This window comes from Apodemus sylvaticus, chromosome 10 (assembly GCF_947179515.1).
Source record: "Apodemus sylvaticus chromosome 10, mApoSyl1.1, whole genome shotgun sequence".
Lineage (NCBI taxonomy): Eukaryota > Metazoa > Chordata > Mammalia > Rodentia > Muridae > Apodemus > Apodemus sylvaticus.
In genome coordinates, this window is record NC_067481.1 from 26,057,021 (window position 1) to 26,077,975 (window position 20,955).

A 20,955-nucleotide genomic window follows, 5' to 3' on the forward strand; every position below is an offset into this window, starting at 1 on the left:
GGGTTTCTCTGTATAGCCCTGGCTGTCCTGAAACTCACTCTGTAGACCAGGCTGGCCTCGAACTTATAAATCCACCTGCCTCTGTCTCCCAGAGTGCTGGGATTACAGGCGTGTGCCACCACCGCCCGGCATAGATGCCGTATCTTAAGAACTGTCCACCTGTTGTTGTTGTTTAACCTATTTTACAACCTTGACTTTGGGAGATTATCTGGGTGTGTACATGTGCGCAAGTGCACAAGACCACGTAAGTGCACGTGTGTGCAGACCAGAGGTCAACACCGGGTGCCTTCCTCCATTGCTCTCCATCTTGTTCTTTGAGCCTCTGATGAAGGCTGATCTTGATGATTCCGCTTCACTGCTGGCTGCTGAGCTCAGAGAGCCGCCTGGCTCCACCTCCGCAGGGCTGGGGCACAGAACTCAGGCCTTCGTGCTTCTGTGACAGGCACTCGGTTGTTTGGTCCCCTACTGACTGAGCCATCTTCCTGGCCGCCGTGTCTCCCCACCCCCACCCCCCCATGTCACAAGGAGACACACGCAAAACCCGCCTGTCTCCAAAAACCCAAGTTCAGTTCTGCCCACTGGGTGCTTAATAGTGTGGAAAGATAACTTTGAAAGGGGGTTTAGAAATTTCTAAGTGTGATACTTCTACCTTCTACATACAGTGAGAAGGAGATTGGAAAGGAGAAACTTGGGCTCAGAGGGGCATACAGAGGTGTGAAGCTGGATTCAGACTTCGTATGTTTTTGGTTTTCAGTTCATTTTTTTTAAAGATTTATTTATCATATGTATATGAGTACACTGTTGCTGTCTTCAGACACACCAGAAGAAGACATCAGATCCCATTACAGATGGCTGTGAGCCACCATGTGGTTGCTGGGAATTGAACTCAGGACCTCTGAAAGAGCAGTCAGTGCTCTTAACCGCTGAGCCACCTCTCCAGCCCTTCAGTTCATTTTTTAAGATTTATTATATATGTAAGTACACTGTAGCTGTCTTCAGACACCAGAAGAGGGCACCAGATCTCTTTACGGATGGTTATGAGCCATTATGTGGGATTTGAACTCAGGACCTTCAAGAAGAGCAGTCAGTGCTCTTACCCACTGAGCCATCTCTCCAGCCCCCATTTTTTCCCCTCTATGAATCATCTCTGTAGTTGACATTGAAGAATATGAGTCTCACTTATGCTCCTATGGCCTCTAGGAATTACTTGTAGGGATTACATGGAGTATGTGATACCTCTACCATCTTAATTATTGCAATATATAAACACAGAAGTGTGTGTGTGTGTGTGTGTGAGCACGCGCACATGTGCACATATGTATCCATGTGTGTGCATGAGTATATGTACGTGTGTGTACATGTGCACATGAGTATGTGTATGCGTGTGTGTATGTGTTCATGTGCACTTGTGTGCACGAGTGCACGTCCCTCCATTTCTCTAATCAGTTTTTCAGTATCTGGGCTGAAGGCAGAGCTCAGTTGGTGTGATGCTTGCCTGACATGTGTGAGCACTGGACTCAAACCTCAGCATCGCATGAACTCAGTGTGGTGAAGAACACCTGTAATACCTGGAAGCAGAGGCTCAGAAGTTCCTGAGCATCCTTGGTTACACAGGGGTTCAATGCCAGCCTGGGCAGGCGTCTCTGAGTCCAAATAAATTTGACTTTTCATGTACAGATTTTTCCTCTTTGATTTCTTAGAACTTTTTGGGAGGGTATTGTAAAGGGTGTTGCTTTCTGATTTCCCTTTTTGAATATTTTGATATTAGTATATAGAAATCTCTCTTGCTAGGCATTGGTGGTGCACACCTTTAATCCCAACCCTTAGGGGGTAGAGACAGGCAGATTTCTGAGTTCAAGGCCAGCCTGGTTTACAGAGTGAGTTCCAGGACAGCCAGGCTACACAGAGAAACCCTGTCTGGGGACGGGGAGGGGGGAGGGAAAGAAAAAAAAAAGAAATCTCAGCCAGGCATGGTGGGGTACGCCTGTAATCCCAGCACTTGGGAGGCAGAGGCAGGCGGATTTCTGAGTTTGAGGCCAGCCTGGTCTACAGAGTGAGTTCCAGGACAGCCAGGACTACACAGAGAAACCCTGTCTCAAAAAACCAAAAAAGAAAGAAAGAAAGAAAGAAATCTCTCCTCCCCCACCCCCATGTGTGTGTGTGTGTTTGTGTGTGTATGTCTGTGTATGTCTGTGTGTGTGTCTCTGTGTGTCTCTGTGTGTCTGCATGTGTGTCTGTGTCTGTTTTCTCTGTGAAGCCGTGGATGTGCTGAACTTACTCTGTAGACTAGACTGGCTTGGAACTCAGAGATCTGAGAGTCTCTGCTTATCTCCCAAGAAGTGCTAGGACTAAAGGCATTTGCCACCAACGTCTAGCTAGAAATATTTTTCAAGAGCTGGAGAGGCAGCTCACTAGTTAAGAGCGCTCGCTCTTGCAGAGAGGCATGGCATTGTGTTCCCAGCCCCTAGACAGGTCGTTCACATTGTCCTGCAACTCCAGGGCCAGGGGATCCAACACCCTCTTCTGGCCTCAGTGGGCACCTGCAGCCAAGTATACATATTCCTTGTGCACATTGTACTAAATAAAACGAAATCTTTATGTCTGAAGACAGGTAAATCTTAAAAAAAAAAAAAAAAAGGAAAGGAAAAAAGAAAAAGACAATAAACAACACAGTTAAGTAGCTTAAATTATTCATGTGGCTCCTGGCTTGTAGCTGCCCACTCTGCCTCATTGGGATTACATCTTTGGAATTAAAGTCAGGATGGAGCTGATGTTCTTCCTAATCTTCATACACCACAGTCACCTGTAGCTCCAGTTCCAAAATATTGATGCCCTCTTCTAGTCTCTAAGGGCACTGCCCACACGTGATGTGCATACATACATGCAGGCAAAACATTCGTACACATTAAAATGTTTTAAGAAATATTTCTTATTGTTTTCTGTTGACTGTGTTCTGTGACTTATTGTTTGATTAGTTCTAAATGTCCTCTGGTGGATTTTGTTTTTTAGATTCTTTGAAAACCTGCGTTGCTAGTGTAACGCAGTATAGGGTTAATGGACATGTAAGAGCTGCTTCGGTGTGTTTGAGAGGAGGGGTGCGAAGTGCCATCGGATGTCATCCCGCCTCAAACCTCAACTAAAGCTGTAGCTACCCACAGACACTGCAGGGAAAGCGGGGTCCTCTTCTGCATTTCCTCAGATAGCCGCTGGGAGGAGGGACAGGCCAAGGAAGGAGGCAACCGGAGGAGCAGGCGGAGCCGAAGGGGGCGGTGGCTGCAACCCCAGGTTGCCATCCGTCAAGTTTCCACTTTTGACTTCATTCACCCGCCCCAGAGGCATTCTACTTTACTTCTCTCGTTAGGAGAGGACTCAGAAGTCGTCCAGAGGGTCAATCCAAACATGATGATTTCCCTCCCTCCCAGCCTCTCCCCGACAATACGATCCTGCTGGGGTGCCACTTCTGAGGGGTCAGAGGTGACCCTGAGTTCCTTTAGGGGCCCAGGCCAGCCAGGCAGCATTGCAGAGGATCAAGCATGCATCAGAGCCCCACCAAAGGCCCCTGCTAAGAATGCAGGTCAGCTGGAGGAGTTGCAAAGGGAGGAGGGAGGGCCCTGGCCCTGCCCAGACAAGCCCAGCCGGCCCTAAAGCTGCCCTCCTGTCCCTAGAGGCAGATCTGGGGAAAAGGAGGGGACTCACTAGGTTTCTGGGGTCTAATTCCCCCAGAACCAGGAAGACAAAAGAGGCGCCCTGCAGGAGAGCCTCAGGCAGGAGGTCACAGGTAAACAAGACTCTAAACTCTTAAATCCAACAACAGATGGAAACAACGCCCCCCCCCCCACCCAGTCTAGGTTTTCTCCACAGCCCCTAAATCATCCTGATGCCCTTTTCTAAGTTTCCCTTAAAACTCTAAGGCCCCCAGATTTCTCAGAGGGGTGATGGGATGGGCCAATCTGAGAGCCAGATTTGGCTGGAGAAATTGAGTTAGAAGTCGTCAGGGATAGGAATCCCAAGAGGAGAAAACAATATATTTGAACAAAAGCAAGTTGAAGGTATGTGGAGCAGGTGGAAGAACACAGCGACCAAACTTATCCTACATAGACAGGAAAACAAAACGCATTCCCTGTCACTTTCCACGCACCAGTCCTCTGGAGTCATGAGACTTTCTCTCACTGATATAAATTAGGTACCAACAGTGGATGGGCATTTCCAGTCTCTCTGAAGATAGTGAGTCCCGTGAGGGTGCGTCTGTGCGCACTGCGGTTGCGCAACCCTGGCAGGTTTCTCGCTTTGAGTAGTAGTAGCAACCTTTCCCTGGCGCTTTCCAGCTGGGCAGCCGCCCATCAGATATCGTGGCCGCCTTTCATCGCCTTGTCTCTGATACGGATCATCCTGGGTGAAGAAATCGCTGTCAGTCACCCCCGCCTCCCTCCGGGCCAGAGGGGACCGGCTGACAAGCATGCTCCCATGGGGGGTGGAGAGAGGGGGCCGTGGGGCCAGCTCTGACTTGGGAGGAGGGGATCTTTGGGAAAGTAGGACTTCTATGTAGAGTAAAGAAGTTTCTTGAAAGTTCTCATTGCCACAGGTGCACACCAGAGACACTGTAGAACCAAAGGCAGCCATCCCTTCAGGATAGGATCAGATCCCAGCTCTGACCCAGCCAATCGAAAAGAGGTGCTTGCCCAAATATCCCCCCTACCCAGTCCTCACCACAGAGGCAAAAGAGGAGGGCGAATTGGAAGACAAATAAAGCAAGAGTGTGGTTGGTTGATGACTTTATTGTTGCATAAAAAACACAGGCCGTTTCTGCCTCCTCCTTGCCCCCAAGTGGGTTCACAGCAGTTAAAGAAAAAAAAATCCTACATTTTCCTCTAGAGGGGCTGCCTGGAAGGACAGGCAGCTGAGAAACCTAGATTGATAAAGAACAGGCCAGACAAAAACCTATCTGAGCCCCACTTGCAGACCTCAGGGTTCAAGGCCTCTCTATAAGGGGGAACATCTATGTGCTCCCCAATACCCCATGTAGGAGTTCCCCTAAGCATGGTCATTGGAAAAAAGTTGTCTTGGTAGCACAGGGAGAGGGTGGCTGGTTTCGATGGGTGGAGGAGCATGCATCCCACACCCACCCACGGTGCCCTCCTTTCTGCCCCTCTACGCCTAGCCAGGCAGCCTGCAGGCACGGCCAGCTCTGCTCATGCCTTCAACCCTCTTTGTAAGAAAGGGGGCCTCTGGCTAGGTTAACAGGAGGTGGAGAAAGAGGGAGAATACAGAAAGAACCTTATTCTTAAACTACCTCAGGCCCCTAAGTCCTACAGGGAGTCACCCTGTCCCTTTTAAGGAGGAGGCCTTTCTACAAACACATATTCCTACCCAGATCCCAGCCCCTACTTCCCATACAGTCCCCAGTCCTTGGACTGGGCTCCAGCATCACCCCCCATGGAGGACAAGATGCCGTGGGTCTAGACCCCAGGCCTTGGACGGGGTGAACAAGATGGGGTCTCAGGAGACCCCAGGCTCAGTAGAGAAACACATACATGCACGCATACAGGTACGGACAACACATACGCACGCACGCACACTCACACCCTAATTATTAAATAAAATACCCTTTGCTTATAACTTAAAAATCAACACACAGCTATTCCCTGCAGAGGGTTCGGAGTGGAGGGACGAGAGCAAGAGAGAGGCTGGAGGGTCTCAAGGCCTCTACCTCAAACCTGAGAGAACCCCAGCCCCAGTCCTACCGTCTGCCAGGCAGAAGTCTACCCTCTCACCCTATGATCCAAACCCAATGTATCTCTAGACTCTAAAGAAGGGAACAGAGAGACAGCTTCCCAGAACCCCTTCCACTGGGGAACAACTCTTCTTCACATGGAAGATTTTTCTACTGGGGAGGACTCTATAGCAATGGTGGGAGCACGGGAAGGGTCAAGCTATGAAAGAGAGGGACGGGGCGTCCAGGCAGGGTCTTCCACTGTAATCCCTCTGCTAGGACAACCCCTCTCCTTCTATCCCTAAAGGGAAAGCAAGGGATGGGGACCTGGGAGTGGGGTGGGGTGTCTATGTCAACTCTAGAGCTGGTGCTCCTGGCTGACTTCAGAAAACTACCTAGGGTAATGGATGGGGAATGCGGACTGCTGGATTTGATTTCTTACAAGGTCTAAGAGTTAAGGATTGAGTTGGAGTTGGAAGGAGGGGCTAGTTCTTCCACTTTGTAAGAGGATTTCCCTGCTGGACTCTCTACCCCATCCAGCTCTAACCTCCAGGACACAGCTCTGGCTGCGGAGATGAGCAGCCCTTCCTGGCTCTATCAAACCGAATCCGGAAGGGTTTAGAAGAAACTCACTGAAGGGAGTTCTTTCTCTAGTAATAACCCTCCAAGCTAGGTAGACAACCCCTCAAGGGGATCCAACCCGGCTTCCCCCATCTCTGCTTTCTCTCCGGAAATTTTAGGGGGAGCAGCACTAGAAGAGGGGATGAAAGAGGACCTAGGCCGTAGGGTGGGCTCCAAGGTGCTTTTATGTCCCAGGAGCTAAAGACGTGTCCAGACAGCTACCCCCAACGCCCCGACCCAATCTTGATCTCCCTCAGTCATCTCTATTCCCGAACCCCTCCACATGGTAGGGGCGCTCCACCCCAACTCTTCAGCAACTCAGGGGTGGGTGAAATAGTGAGAAAGGGAAGAAGCGAGGGGCGTGTTCAGCTCCTGGCAGCCTAAGTATTCAAGTAGCCTCCCATGCAGCCCCCGAGACTAAAAACCCCTAGCGCCCCCTTTTCCCTGTTCCCTCACCACCAATAAATAACCATCTTCCCCTCTTACTCAGGCCGCCCCCTATAAAGAACAGCAAGGATGTGACATCCATGGGGCTCAGTTGGAGGATGCCGAGTTGCCTTCGGCCTCACGTTTGCCTTTGGCCCCGGGTGACTCCACCACGCCACCGGCCTTGCCCTCGCCCTGGGCCGCCGCCGCAGCCTCCTCTTTGGCGCCTTCGTGGGTTTTCATGTGCTTGGCCAGGTGGTCGCTGCGCATGAAGACTCGGCTGCAGACCGCACAGGGGAACTTCTTGGTCCCCGTGTGGGTCTGAAGGTGGCGCTGCAGCTCGTCGGAGCGCGTGAAGCGCTTGCCGCAGAAAAGCCAGTTGCACACGAAGGGTCGGTCACCGCTATGCCACCGCAGGTGCGCCTTCAGATGCGACGTCTTAGCGTACGCCTTGCCGCAGCCTGGGATGTGGCAGTTGTGCAAATGCTTCTTCTTGCCCCCATCGGGCCCGCATGGAGCCCCGAGTCGCTCCGCCTCCAGGCAGTTGGGGCAGCGACACACGGTCTGCCCTGAGCTGCGGGGCACAGATCGCCGGGAGCCTTTGGGTCGCGCCGTGGCATCCAGCCCGGAATCCAGCCCTTGGGATTCTGGTGCCGCCGCTTCCAAGGCCTTAGCCCCGTCGGGTGGCCCCAGGAGGTGCTGCCCACCAGCGGCTGGGAGGAGATGGTGTGGGTGCGGGTGGGGCGGCGGAGCACAGAGCTGGTGGTCCCCGACGTATCCTCCCAAAGCAGGCTGAAGTGCCCCCGGATGGCCGGGTGAGGTCAGCGCTCCCTGAGTATGGGGGAGGTCCATCCAGCTGGTGCCGGGATGAAGATCCCACCACGAGCCATCCTCCGCACCTGGGTGAGTCGGCCGGAACCACGATTCGTAGTGGTGTGACATGTCCGGCTGCAGGAGCTTGGAAAAGGGTCCCGGTGCCAAGGGACTGTCACTTTCCAGGTCCTCGCAGGTTACCCGCGAGGAGGCCCCTGGCAACTCATAGCCCTGTGAGAAGTCTACCTCTGGGCCCAGTGGGAGGCTCTGCAGCTCTCCTGGCTGCAGCGGGGAGGGGTAGTCCCCAGCCTCCGGGCTTGTGTGACCCTGGTATGTCTGGAGAGGCTGCAGGTCGAGGCGCGGCGGTGATGCGTGAGGCGCGTCGGTGTGCTGGCTGCCCAGAGAGCCACAGACAGCGGTTAGCATTGCCGGGATCCGGGGTGGGATGAGGGCAGGGACGGTCAAGGGTACCTCAGGTGGGACCTAGAAGAGGTGAAGATGAGATGTGAGGAAGGTAACCCGCTTCCTTTCCCTTCTAACCCAGATCCCTCCCCAGCAAAGTGCTCCTTCCGTGCCCCTGTCAGGAAAGGGGGCGTGCCTCTGGGTGAAAACTACAAATCTGTTAGAGCTTGGGAAGATATGAATGTGAAAGTCCAGGTCAGGGCACAGGATGGCCTTTCCTCTAAGTGACCCCACCCTCAAGACTCAGCTTATCCCGCGGTTGGGCTGGTCCCAATGCCACCGGAGCTATCTCCATACAGCCTTCTGGGCATTTCCCCCTGCAGACTTGCTACCCACGACCTATATGGTCGAGCGAGTCTTAGCTCCAGTCTAACTCAGGACACAGACCTAGTCTGCTGCTGACTGTTTGAGGTGATTTGCTCTTCAGAAAGCCCAGAATAAGTCCTAAGGCCGATCCCAGACCCACTGTGCCTATGTGGAAAAGCATTTAACCTTGCTATATGCGCCCCTGTTCCCTGACTAGCCTGGTTGACCCACTCTCTCACCCACCTCCTTTCCCTCCATATGAAACTGGGACGGGGTGGGATTACCGCAGAAAGGGATCACCCAGAGATGCTTGTTAGACACTCAAGAAAATCTAAACACAGCTCCCTAAGGGAGACAGCACCAGAGCTTGAAGGAGCCAGTATTCCTTATCCTAGAACCCAAGGCCAAGCATGGGGGAAAAACACGTATAGAAGCCTCTAATGTCCAGCCAAGTATTGCGAACTACTGTCCAGAGCCTGCTCTCAGTTAAAGAAAGCTGAATTTGGATCAGTGACTAGAATAAAATGTTCTTTTGGGTTTTTTTGTTTTTGTTTTTGTTTTTTTTTTGTTTTTGTTTTTTTTTTTTTTGGTTTTTTGGATCCGATTTTTTTTTTTTTTTTTTTTTTTTTTTTGAGACAGGGTTTCTCTGTATAGCCCTGGCTGTCCTGGAACTCACTCTGTAGACCAGGCTGGCCTCGAACTCAGAAATCCACCTGCCTCTGCCTCCCAGAGTGCTGGCATGACAGGCTTGTGCCACCACCGCCCGGCTTAAAATGTTCATTTAATCATTCAATCAACAAACACACTTTGTGCAGTCCCTCTGTGAATCAGTTCTCTTTCTTAAAACATGAGAAACCTAAGGCCCAGCAGAAACCTAGAGATCTGGCCTGAGTGTGGTGATGCCTTTAATCTAGCCACTCAGGAAGTTGAAGCAGAAGAATGCAGAGTTCCAGGCCAGTCTAGGCTACACAGCAAAAGAAGGAAGAGAGAGAGGGAAGGAGGGAGGAAGAGGGAAAGAAAGAAGAAGAGAAGACACTGCTAAGGGTGATCGGAACCATGTAATAAATATTTCCAGGACTCTACTCAGGAGCCTGGGACAGAAGGCTTCACAGCGTGGGCTATGCAATGAGACCCTGTTTCGAAAGAAAAGAAAAGAAAAGAAAAGAAAAGAAAAGAAAAGAAAAGAAAAGAAAAGAAAAGAAAAGGAAAGGAAAGGAAAGGAAAGGAAAGGAAAGGAAAGGAAAGGAAAGAAAAGAAAAAAAAAGCTTACAACCTCCACCCCTCCCTCTCCTACAAATCTGTGACCTGAAGGTCCCAGTCTTCTCTCCATCTCTCCCTAGAGCCTTGGTACCTCACCTGCCTGTGTGGGCACTGGAATGGAGGAGGCCAATGATTTAGGGCCTTCCCCAAGCGGGGCTCACCTTCCGACTCGGACCAGGGAGGTAGCACTGATAGTCTGGGAGAGACAAGCAAGAGGAGGACCCGGGCGCCTTCTCAGTCTCTGGCTGCCTTACCACAGAAAGGGACTCGGTGAGGCTGCAGGAATGGAGCCTCAGGCTGGGGCGGGGCAGCCCAGAAGGGGTTGGGGCGGGAGCTGTGAGGCCTGGGACCCTAAGAGCTTTCAGGGGCCTGGGAACTGCCCCAGGGTCTGGGGGATGGGAAGGCTAAGGTGACCGGGCTGCAGAGGGGCCTCTCTGGACAGAGAGCCTGAGCCCAGGCCTAGCATGTAATGGCCTGCCATCAAGGTTGCACGAAAAGAAAGAGGAGCGAACACATCGGCTCCCCAGTTGGAGAAAGACGGTAGAGACACCCTTAAGTCCTATTGGACCCGCTGCCTCTCCCGTTTCTCGGTGCCCAGGCGGTGAGGACTTCCGTTCAAACAAGGTTTTCAATGTTTCAATCCTCCGGTTGTCCCAGTTGCTCCAGTTTCCCCAGTTCCCAAACTCCCTTCCAGTCCCTCCCGTCCTCCCGGTTTTTCCTCCGTCGGGGCTCCCAGCCCCCCGGATCCTTTAGGATGCCCCCCACCCGCAAGAAGCCAGCGAAAGCTGCAGGGTGTTCCGAGCACCTTTCTCCCCCGACTCCCCGACCCCAGATCTCCGCAGCGCGCCCGTGACTGCGTCGACCCTGGCTCCTACCTGGCGGCTGCGCTCGGGCTTGGGGCACCGCAGGCTGGCGCGCTACAGACGGGCGCTCATGGGCCCTGCGCGCTGGCCGGCTTTCGGCGGCGTGGGACAGGAGCCGAGGGCGGCAAGCCGGGGCTGCGACCGGGCTGGGCGATCCGCGACGGTGGAGGAGCCGGCCGGAGGGCGGAGGGAGGGCGGGCGCCGGTGAGCAAGTAAGCGAGCGAGCGAGCGAGGCCAGCTCCGCCCGTGACTCACCGCGCTCTCTGCCTTCATCCTCTCCCCTGCGCTCCTTTTTCCCCCCCTGAACCCGCGGCCCCGCCCACCTCACCTGCGGCCGCCTTTAACCCTTGCAGGCTCGGCTGGAGGCGAAGCCCAGCCCCGCGCGAGGAGGGGGCAGACGAGAGGGAAGGCTAACCAGGCCACCTCCCTCCTTCTTCCTACTCCTCCCAGGTCCCCACCACTTCGGAGTTAAGGGCTTGAGTTGGGAGTTCCCCCCCCCCCGCCCCGAGTACAGAGACCCGTCCGATCCCATGGAAACCTAACCCGGAGCTGGCCGGGTCCAGACAGGGGACTCAGCCCCAATCCTGGATAGGACGAAGGACGAGGGTCCTGAAGAAGCCTTCTTAGGGCATGTGTGGTTACCAGTGCCTTTGACCCACCCGTCCTAGCGCCGCAGTGCTAGAACTGAGTGGGAAAAACTGGAAACAGGTTTGAAGATTAAATTTTTGGCCGACCTCACCCCCAGGACTAAGCCATAAGAATTGTATCTTGGCTACGCCGCTTCTTCCCTCTCCACCATGCATCGAACCACCCTCATGGTTTCCTGAGATCCTTCCTCTCTCTCCCGTCACTGGCCTTTCTGGGTGATCACCATGCCCTCAATGTCTACCTCAGTTTCCCGCCTCACTCGCTCCCAGATTCTCTCAGCGTACCCTCACCACCTTCCTTTAGGTGGCAAGCCGGGTACCGCAGAAGTCCTCCTCCTAAACCCACCGCCTTCCTCCCGGTCCGGGCTGCTCAGCTCGCTCCTGACACCCTGGCTGCCGCGCGCTGGGATCGGAGGGTTGGGCGGGCACCTGAGTGGCCCTGGGAAGGATCGTTTCAGCAACAGATTGAACAAGGCTTTTTGGCTTTTTGTCACTGGCTCTTTCCTTGTCTCAGCTGAGTATAAGTTTAGAGAAATATCTTGGATGGTTTTGGGGGGAAATATGCCGGCACGCAAAGCCATATTCTGGTGCATTTTCAACACATCCACAAAGGCATTCACCTAAACCTAACTCTCAAGATCCAAATTAGTGGAAATCCTGAGACATTGTTCCACCCCCTGCTCAGGTGGGTCCCGGAGTCCCCCCGACTGTCTGCCCTGATGACCAGATTGCAAGTAGCTCGTGTCTTTCCCGCCGCATTCCGTCCGCCGTTTACCTCTCGAGGCGACTTGACCCTTTTTCAACACGGGATTTCAAAGCGATTTTCGTTGTTTGTTTCCTTGTCGCTGCTGGCTTTGCCTATGCGCGTTTTACATTCAGGTTCTGAGAGTTCTGAATTTAGGCTCATTTAATCTCTCTCTCTCTCTCTCTCTCTCTCTCTCTCACCCCCCTCCGCCCCCAGGCTGGCATGACTCAGTTGCTCATGCTAGCTTCGAACAAACAGATATCTCCCAGACTCAACTTTCAAATTCTAGGGTCACAGGTTCTCATTCTACTCCGAATAGTTTACCTCCCTCTGTTCCCGTTTGAGACGCCCTGCTTCTGAAGCATGGCTTTGAAACGGCTTAATTGAGTCCATGAAGCTTCTGAACATCAGTGCGTGTGTATAGCTTTCCCCAAGTGTGCACACGTTTCTAGTGATCAGGGTTCCAGCCATTTGAGCACCTTTGTGTTTTCTAAAACTGGAGTCCTTCACCTGGATAACCTGCGCACATGCTGTGAGGCTTTCCTGGGGCTTAAATAAATTGTATCTAAAAGAGTAAATTCGGGGCTGGTGCGATGGCTCAGTGGGTAAGAGCACTGACCGCTCTTCCGAAGGTCCTGAGTTCAAATCCCAGCAACCACATGGTGGCTCTCAACCATCCGTATTGAGATCTTGGCATATCTAAAGACAACTACAGCGTACTTACATATAATAATAAAATAAATCTTTGGGCCAGAGCGAAGCAACTGACCTGGGCGAGCAGCGGCTCAATTCCCAGCAACCACATGATGACTCACAACCATCTGTACAGCTACAGTGTACTCATATACATACAACAAATAAATAAACCTTTAAAAAATAAAAATAAAAAATAAAAGAGTGAATTCTGTGAGGTCCCTGCTAGAAACAGAATAAGCCCTTAATTATTATTAAAATAAATTTGTTACATGTACAGCGTAAAGTACATTCACAAAACCCTTTGGATTAGAAACTCAAGAATCCAAGTTCTGAATCCAGCACTGCGTCTATTACGGTGGCCTCGAGGATTAGATTATTCTATGCCTCTGTCTCTTCACTGGACCTGGGAGTGAAGGATAGACATTCAGAAACAGAAGACATATGAGGGAGAGATTGGTAATCCGCCAGGAGTTCCCTCTTCCCTGCCTTTAGCTTTACACAACAGATTCTTAATAATCCCTTTGGTGCGTTGTATCCAAATTCATACTTTTTAATCAACATGGCTGCTCCACACTCAGCCTCCAAATCCTGACTGATGGGGTTTGCGTTCTCAGTTCATAGCTACCTCCTACCTCCTCCAGAGCAGAGTTAGAGCTTCATCAAGCAGGAAGCAGAACCTGACCTGGGTGACTACAGCTGCTGGAGGAACTCGTTAGATCTCTCTCGCCATTCCAGCCTCCCTTCCCAGTTGTCTGTAGTCTGTTGCATCTACTGTAACCAGTGGTGTGTGGGTCTCATCTTGAACCCTTTGGGGGCCACGTATCAGATGTCCTGCATACATTTATATTACAGTTCATAACAGTAGCAAAATTACAGCTATAAAGCAAAAGGGAAATAATTTTATGAGGAACTGTATTAAAGGGTTGCTGCATTAGGGAGGTTGAGAACCATTGATTTACTGTTTTCCGGGGGGCCAGGCGGGCATGTGATAGCACCAGTCTAAGGTCACCTCAAATCAGCATATCAATTTACAGGGTGCAGACTACCTTATCCCCCCACCCCCACCCCCACCCCCCACACATGTGCTCCTGAGCTGCTCATCTTCTCTTGGAAAGCACCAGGGAAAAGGATGGTGGAAACCTCACCCCAGGTTCACCTTAACACTGCCCCATCCTGGAGCAAAGACCCTTCCACTGCTGGTGCTGGTGGCTTATCAGGATGAGATCCCATGGGGAGGCTGCTCCTGTGCCACTCAGCCATTCCACCTCTCTGCCCTGCCTGTCTCTCTCTCTCTCAGACATCCTAGACTTCATTCCTTGGCTTCCAACTTGATTTTCCACTTGCTGGCTGTTTTCCTACCAAATGACATCTGGCGATCTAATATTGACTTGACTACCAAGGTCACCTTAGCCCCTGTTCTCATCCTGACTCAAAACTGAACGGAGGTGTGCTCGGAACACGGGTCATTTCTCTCTCTTTTTTTCGTTATCTCAAAGTCTTAGAGACATTTTCCCAACTCTCTGTCTCCTAGACCCTGCCAGCCCTCATCGCAAATACCTTTTATTGCAAGCAATTCATGCTGTACCTAGACAGCCTCCTTGGCTGGAAGGTTCCTCAGAAGCAGCATTTATTTACTTAGTACTGCTATATGTACTCCAGGGACTTACTACTCACAAATACCTCTAATTCTCATGACATGCAAAGAAATAATTATTGCTATCATTCCCACTGTACAGATGAGGAAGTCAGGGATCAAAGTAGCTAAATGCCCAAGATTACAGACATGATAAAAGACACGAGAAGGAACGGAGTCCAGATAAGTCCGGCTCCAAAGCCCACATTCTACATGCTGTTCTGTATGGTTTCACTCTGACAAAAAGTGACGGTCCTGGGGGTTGCTCCCCTAGGTCCCCAAGGTGAAAGAGACAATGTTCTTAACAGTTCCCTTGATTCAAAGTACTGACATCTTGTGTCTTACAGGGTGAAGGGATCCACCTTGAAATTACCAGAACAAATCACATTTCGCATACATGTTCCTTTCTAGACCTCAAGTTGCCTGTCCAGTACAAGGGGCTGGGGGGTTAGCTCAGTCAGCATGGTACTTGCATGTATGAAGCCTTGGGTTTAATCTCCAGCACCAAATAAAACCGGGTGTGGTGGTGACCACTGGAATCCCAGCACTGGGGAGGTAGAGGTAGGGGCTCTTAAGATCATCCTCAGCTATATAGTAAGTTTAAGACCAGCCTGGGCTACATGAAACTCTGTCTCAAACAACAACAACAACAACAACAACAACAACAAAATTGTTCTAACAATAAAAATTATCTAATTGAAGTACTGATAAGAAAACTGAACCCTTCAACAGAGAGACAAGGAGCTCAAAGTCATTCAGCAAGTTAGAGGCAGAGAAGGCTAGACCCTATCTTTTAGTTTCTGGGTTCCTAGTTCCTCACTGTTTCCTACTACCTGTGTCTCCCAAACTTCAAGCTGGTGACTCTGGACACCAACTCTTTCTTCTGTTACTCTTGACTTTCCCAGATTCCTGGAAAACCAGGCAGAGTCTGGGATCAGTCAGTTTCATTTATCCTTCCCTTATTTAAAAGACATTGAGCATCTACTAGGGCCAAGCACTGTGCTGAGGACTGATTCACTGATACATCCAACTGTCACTAGCAATTATCTGTTTTCAATCTAAAGGATGAGCCCTCTTAGAACAGCATTATGGTGTGTGTGTGTGTGTGTGTGTGTGTGTTTATACCCTGTATGTCTGTCTATTCATATTTACTCATACTTTCTCTCAAATTGAAGTCCCCAGTCTTGAGTCCATGCCCCACATTTTGCCCAGATCTCAGCCCAACCCACTCCAAAGACTTCCCAGAGATCCTTTCTGGTCCTCCCCCACCCTCCATCTCCCTTTTATCCCCCTTCTTAAACTGAGAAAGTCTGAAGCTTTCCAGATCTCTCTCTATGATCTCTTTAGAGTGGAGACCTGGTCTTCTTTGCAGAGGTCCGGGTGCTAGAGAAGGGATAGATAGCCTCGCTTACCGGTCCATGGAGCCCGGAGCTGGCAGCAGCGGTGAGGGGCACGTGGGTGACAGGAGAGGCAGGCTTTATAAAGGAGGCGACAGTCAGAGCCAAGGAGGGAGGTGGGAGAACAGGCAGGATGCTGCCAAGTCCTCACGGCCTCAGAAGCTTTTAGGATAATCCAGGAAGTAGTGGCCTGATTCTCATGGGGGAGTGGTAGTGGGTGAGATCTGAGTCTCTCCGGGCTGCCAGGAAAGGAGACTTTCAGCTGGGGGTGGGGCAGAGTGCTACACAGGACTTCCATCTCCAGGGTCCAGGGTGGACAGTGGGAGACGGACCTAGTGGTTCTTGTGGGATAAAGGAAATGAGCACATTGCTAAGGGGGAGCACTGGTGGAGCTGGAACTCTCTGAATTCCAGCCTCCCCCACCCTACCTCCCCCCACCCCGCCTCCCTGGGCTTTTGAGGTTTTTCTTCCATTGACTTGGACTTGGTGGGAAAGAAAAGAAGTTCCACTGTTTAAGACCCATAAAGCGCACACACACACACACTCATATTCACATGCTCATACATACACACACACTCACACAGAAACACATCCACCCAAACTCACACACACACAAAAGAACACATCCACCCAAACTCACACACACACAAAAGAACACATACACTCATACACACATCCACCCAAACTCACACTCACTGACAAACACATCCACCCAAACTCACACTCACACACAAAAGAACACATACACTCACACACACACATCCACCCAAACTCACACTCACTGACAAACACATCCACCCAAACTCACACTCACACACACTCACACACACACATCCACCCAAACTTATACTCACATACAAACACACTCACATAGGAATACATAGGTGCTCACACATACACATTCACATTCACACACTCATACACACACCCACACACATACTCTTACACACCTACCCAAACTCACACACACACACACACACACACACACACACACACACACACACACACCTGAGCTCCAAGCCAGTCTTTCCCCAAAAGCCCCTGACTAGAGTCTGGTTACTCTAACAACAGGTCTTTCTTACTTGAAGGAGCCCATTTTCCCACCACCCCCAAAGTGATTTATATCTGTTTTGTTCAAATTCCAACTTGGAACCCCCCTCCCAGAAGAAGCCAATGTAAAACTTTTATGAGTCTGGTGCCTCATTCTCAAGTGAACAAGAAGACCCTCCTCCTCACTGAGCAGGGACCAGGTGGCTTGGGATGGACCAAGGGTCTCTTAAGCCTAGAGTTGAAGCCCACTGTGGACTTTTACAGACAGCAGCCCGCCTGGATCCACAGGAAAGCAAAGATACTGCAAAGACAGCAAGGGCCTGGAGTTGAATCCAGATGCCCCCAGGAGGGGGGAGGCATACAGGAGCCTAATTTAGGGTGTCCATTGACCTTCTGGAGTATGTCCTGGAGCAGAGAGTGAAACAGAAGATCAGGAAGAAGAAAGGAGATTAAACAGAAGGCCGTTTTCCTGAAGCTCTCTGAACTGGGCATTCAGACCCACATTGGAGAACAGCCTGGGGCCTTATCATAGGACACGTCCCATTCCCAACCACAGGCACCCTAAACACTGAGGGCAGGTGCTTCATTGCTCCCGCTTCACACACACACACACACACACACACACACACACACACACACACTCTGAACCCAGTATCTCAAGGTTTGCTCGATACCTCCCTCCTATAAGTGAGCCAGGGAACCCCCACCCTAACTCCTCCTCTTCCACCTCCTCCCAGCAATCTCCAGACTGGGGATTCCCAGTCTGTTCATTAGCTTTTCAGTAATTATTGAGTAAAGGCCCCGGCAGGTTCTTCCTCTCCCCATTTCAGAGATGAGAAAACTGAGGTGGTAGAAAGCCACCCATCAAGCAGGAGAGACTAAAGTGATGGGGGAACTTGGGAGGCAAAGCTGTACCTTCAGTCCTCTGCAAAATTAAGAGGACAGGGCCAGCACAGAGGGGATTGTATGGCAAGACCCAAGCTGGTTCCAAGGAGGGGCTTCCCTGTCCCTCCCCACCTTCCAGTCTAGAAAATCCCAGTGGGGGGGGGGGAGGCGTGCAGGAGACCACACAGGTGGAGTAAATAAAGTTAATACAGGAGTATTATCACCAGGGCATTTCCTCATGGATAAATGTCTGAAATACCAAAGGATGCCTCCAAATTATAGTTAATTACAGAGTTGATTTGCATAAATTATAAGGTGAGCATACAAATTCTTTCAATCGGTTCCATATGCTTAGGTAGCAGGTCCAGTCCAGAAGATGGGAGAATCTGGGGCTGGGGTATTTGAGAGGCATAAGGATTATAGCTCTGGACCTGGACCTGCAGGGCCAGCATATCTTCCCCCAGGGCCAGTGGAGCTGGAGCAGAGGTGTGAGGAGCCCAGTGGGGAGGGGAATCATGAACCCAGCCAGGACCCTGGTTCTCAGGAGACCCCTCCTCCCTTTCCACTTCTCCTCTCCCAACAAAGCGTTTTCCCCACCACCAATGGAAATGAGATAGGATGGGCTCCACGGGGCTCAGAGCTAAACAGGATGGCATTCTTAATACTTTGGAGTCAGCCCTCACTCTCAGCCTCCTTTCTGCCTTAAGAAAAGAGCTGCAGCAGGAGCTGGAGGAAGCTGAAGGCCAGCAGAGTTAATGGGAGATTCAGCTCCCACTAAAGCCAGCCCCAGCTCGCTCCTGGAGCCAAGCCTCCATCTCAAGCTTGACGTTCTGCTGCCTGCACCTTCCAGGTGGCTCCTAAGCAGCTCAGACACCCAGACTCTTGTCTCCAGAGCCTGGGCCCATTTCCACTGAGCTTGCCTCCTGTTCCCCTCCCTCCTCCCTACCTGCTAAGACTCTGCTTCCTTCCCCTGCTCTCTAATTTGTCCTTCCCTCTCTCCCTCCCTCCACCCCATCATCAGCCCCAGAGGCCTATCTCAGACTCATCCCTGCTCGCTCCCTCTCTCAGTCCCCAGCCCCCATGGCCTGCAATCCACGGTTCACAGGCATTCACGGGACCTTCTTTCCCACTCTCTGGCTGACTGTCTCCAGCTCCCAGACCTCCCTTCTGCCTGCGTGTCTCTGACATTCTTCCACATGCCTGCCCCAAAGGGAGGGGGTTGGAAACTACTAAATTAGCTGGGGAGGGGTGTGTGTACAATGGAGTATCTGCTGAACTCCCCCAGGTTTGTGTGGGTGGAAAGCCTTTGTCCTCTCCTAATTTCAGATGGGTAGAGGTGAAGAAAGCTAACCATGCCTGGCATTTCCTATCTCTTAATTATTTGTTAAATGAATACATTAAGAAGAACTGAGCACTATCCTGGGGAAATTCTAGGGAAATACCAACTTGGTGCCTGCGGAACTTGAGTTACTGGATGAGTTTCTGGGGTCTCTTGTGGGATCTCTCTGTCTCTCTGTGTCTCCCTGTCTCTTATCTCTCCATGCTGAGGACAGAACACCCGGTCTGATCAAGCCCTCAAACACTGACCCCAACCCCTCCTGTGGGTTTGCTGCCACTTCTATGTCCACTGCCTAAGCTGTCTTGCAACCCAAACCAAACCAAATCAAAGAAAGAGATTCATCATCCTAAAGTGCTAGTCCCTTCCTGCTAACCAACCCATCCATTGTTCTCCTGTGCTGTGACGCCACAGACTCTAATGTCTGGCCTTAAAACCTCTGCAGTCTTGACTTCCTCTGGTTCCTATAGAAACCCAATGGCCCTAGCTGGCTGGATCTATTGATGTTTTCCAGCATACAGCTTTAGTTCTGTGCCGCAGTCTGTCTACCCCATTGCCACCCACCCCTGCCTGGGGAAAGCCCACCGTCCTCCAAGCCTGCTTCTCTAGCAATCTGCTCTTATCCGAACATCAGTGGCCTGCTCCTGGAATTTCCCTAGCTAAATTGCCTCACGCTCTGTTTCCATAGGGCTGGTGTCTTATCTTCCCTGCTGGTTGCAGCTCCTCCGGGGCAAGAACTACCTCTCCATACCACGCAGGCCTCCTTTGTGAAGGAAATGGAGAAGCCCTGGCCAAGAGAAAGAGAAAGGTCTCCCTGAGAACCAAGCTTCTAAAAGTCCCTCAATTAGAGAAGGCAGGTGAGGGGGGCAGGGACAGGGCCTGGGTTCTGAAACCTAGAGATCTATTACTAGAATGGACCTGTAGCTTCCCTGGTCTCCCTTAGTGGGCTACCATCACATGATGAAGGCGGAAGGACCCAGAGGCGATCAGGGACAGACCCAGCTGGTTGAGAACTGGAGCTTGAAACTCTCCATGTTTTTAATCTTATTACTGCCGAGAGTTGAGTAAAGAAGATCTGGGCTAAAGGGCTCGCTGGGTAGCAGCAGCCAAGCAGAAGTCAAATCATTTCCCCCTCTGGATAAGTCAAAATTCTTGTCCTAATGGTGGATAAATCTTGATCATAACGCAGCTTGAAATAGTCGCTATCAGCCGGGGGTTGGTGGCGCACTCTGGGAGGCAGAGGCAGGCAGATTTCGGAGTTTGAGGCCAGCCTGGTCTACAGAGTGATTTCCAGGACAGCCAGAGCTATACAGAGATACCCTGTCTCGAAAAAAACAAAAACCAAAAACCCGAAAAAAAAAAGAAGGAAAGAAAAAAGAAAGAAAAGAAAAAAGAAAAAAAGAAAAGAAAAAGAAATAGTCACTATCTCCCCATTGCCGACAAGAGAAGCTTACTCTCTTTTGTCTTTTTTTTACTTCTCTCTCTCTCTCTCTGTTTTTGTTTTTGTTTTTTTTTTTTTTTGTTTTTTGTTTTTGTTTTTTTTTTTCTGAGAGAGGGTTTCTCTGTGTAGCCCTGGCTGTCCTGGAACTTACTCTGTAGACCAGGCTGGCCTCAAACTCAGAAATATACCTGCCTCTGCCTCCCAAGTGCTAGGATTAAAGGTGTGCGCCACCACTGCCTGGAGAGAAGCTTACTCTTTGTCCTAGAATTTAAGCGCCATCCCCCATCTGCCCCAGGCTGTTTTCCAGCCATATTCCTCCCGCCTTTCCAGTGTTTAGCCTCAGGGACACATGTCCCGAGCTGACCGACTGTGAGCTTCTGTGCCCCACAGTGTCCCTCATAGAAAGTCACTTCCCCATTTTTCCTTAGGGCTCTGTTGGACGAGCCTATCTAGGCGCTTCCATACTCATGTCCTCCTGTGTGTCCCCCATTCCAGTGTCTTCCTGAGCCCCTGTACCCCACTTCTGTGAAGCCTTTTCCTAGTCTCTCAGCCAAAAAATCCAGAGCTGTCTGATGGCTGACCTGACAGAAGTTGAGCTACCTGAGTGGCAGGAGTTTTCTCTGCTAGCGTTTGGGTCTCGACAGCTTCTCCGTGACTGATTCTG

At 51.1% G+C, this 20,955-nt stretch overlaps 1 protein-coding gene across 1 annotated transcript; it reads right to left on the reverse strand.

Annotated features, from left to right (window-relative positions):
- Positions 1-6,815: 6,815 nt before the first annotated feature.
- Positions 6,816-10,607, reverse strand: Sp6 (Sp6 transcription factor). The gene is made up of 2 exons (XM_052195327.1): positions 10,474-10,607; positions 6,816-8,053 (listed from the first exon to the last, which is right to left on the reverse strand). Exon 2 carries the CDS (start codon positions 7,994-7,996, stop codon positions 6,866-6,868), a length of 1,131 nt encoding a protein of 376 aa, XP_052051287.1. The 5' UTR covers positions 7,997-8,053; positions 10,474-10,607; the 3' UTR covers positions 6,816-6,865.
- Positions 10,608-20,955: the final 10,348 nt, after the last annotated feature.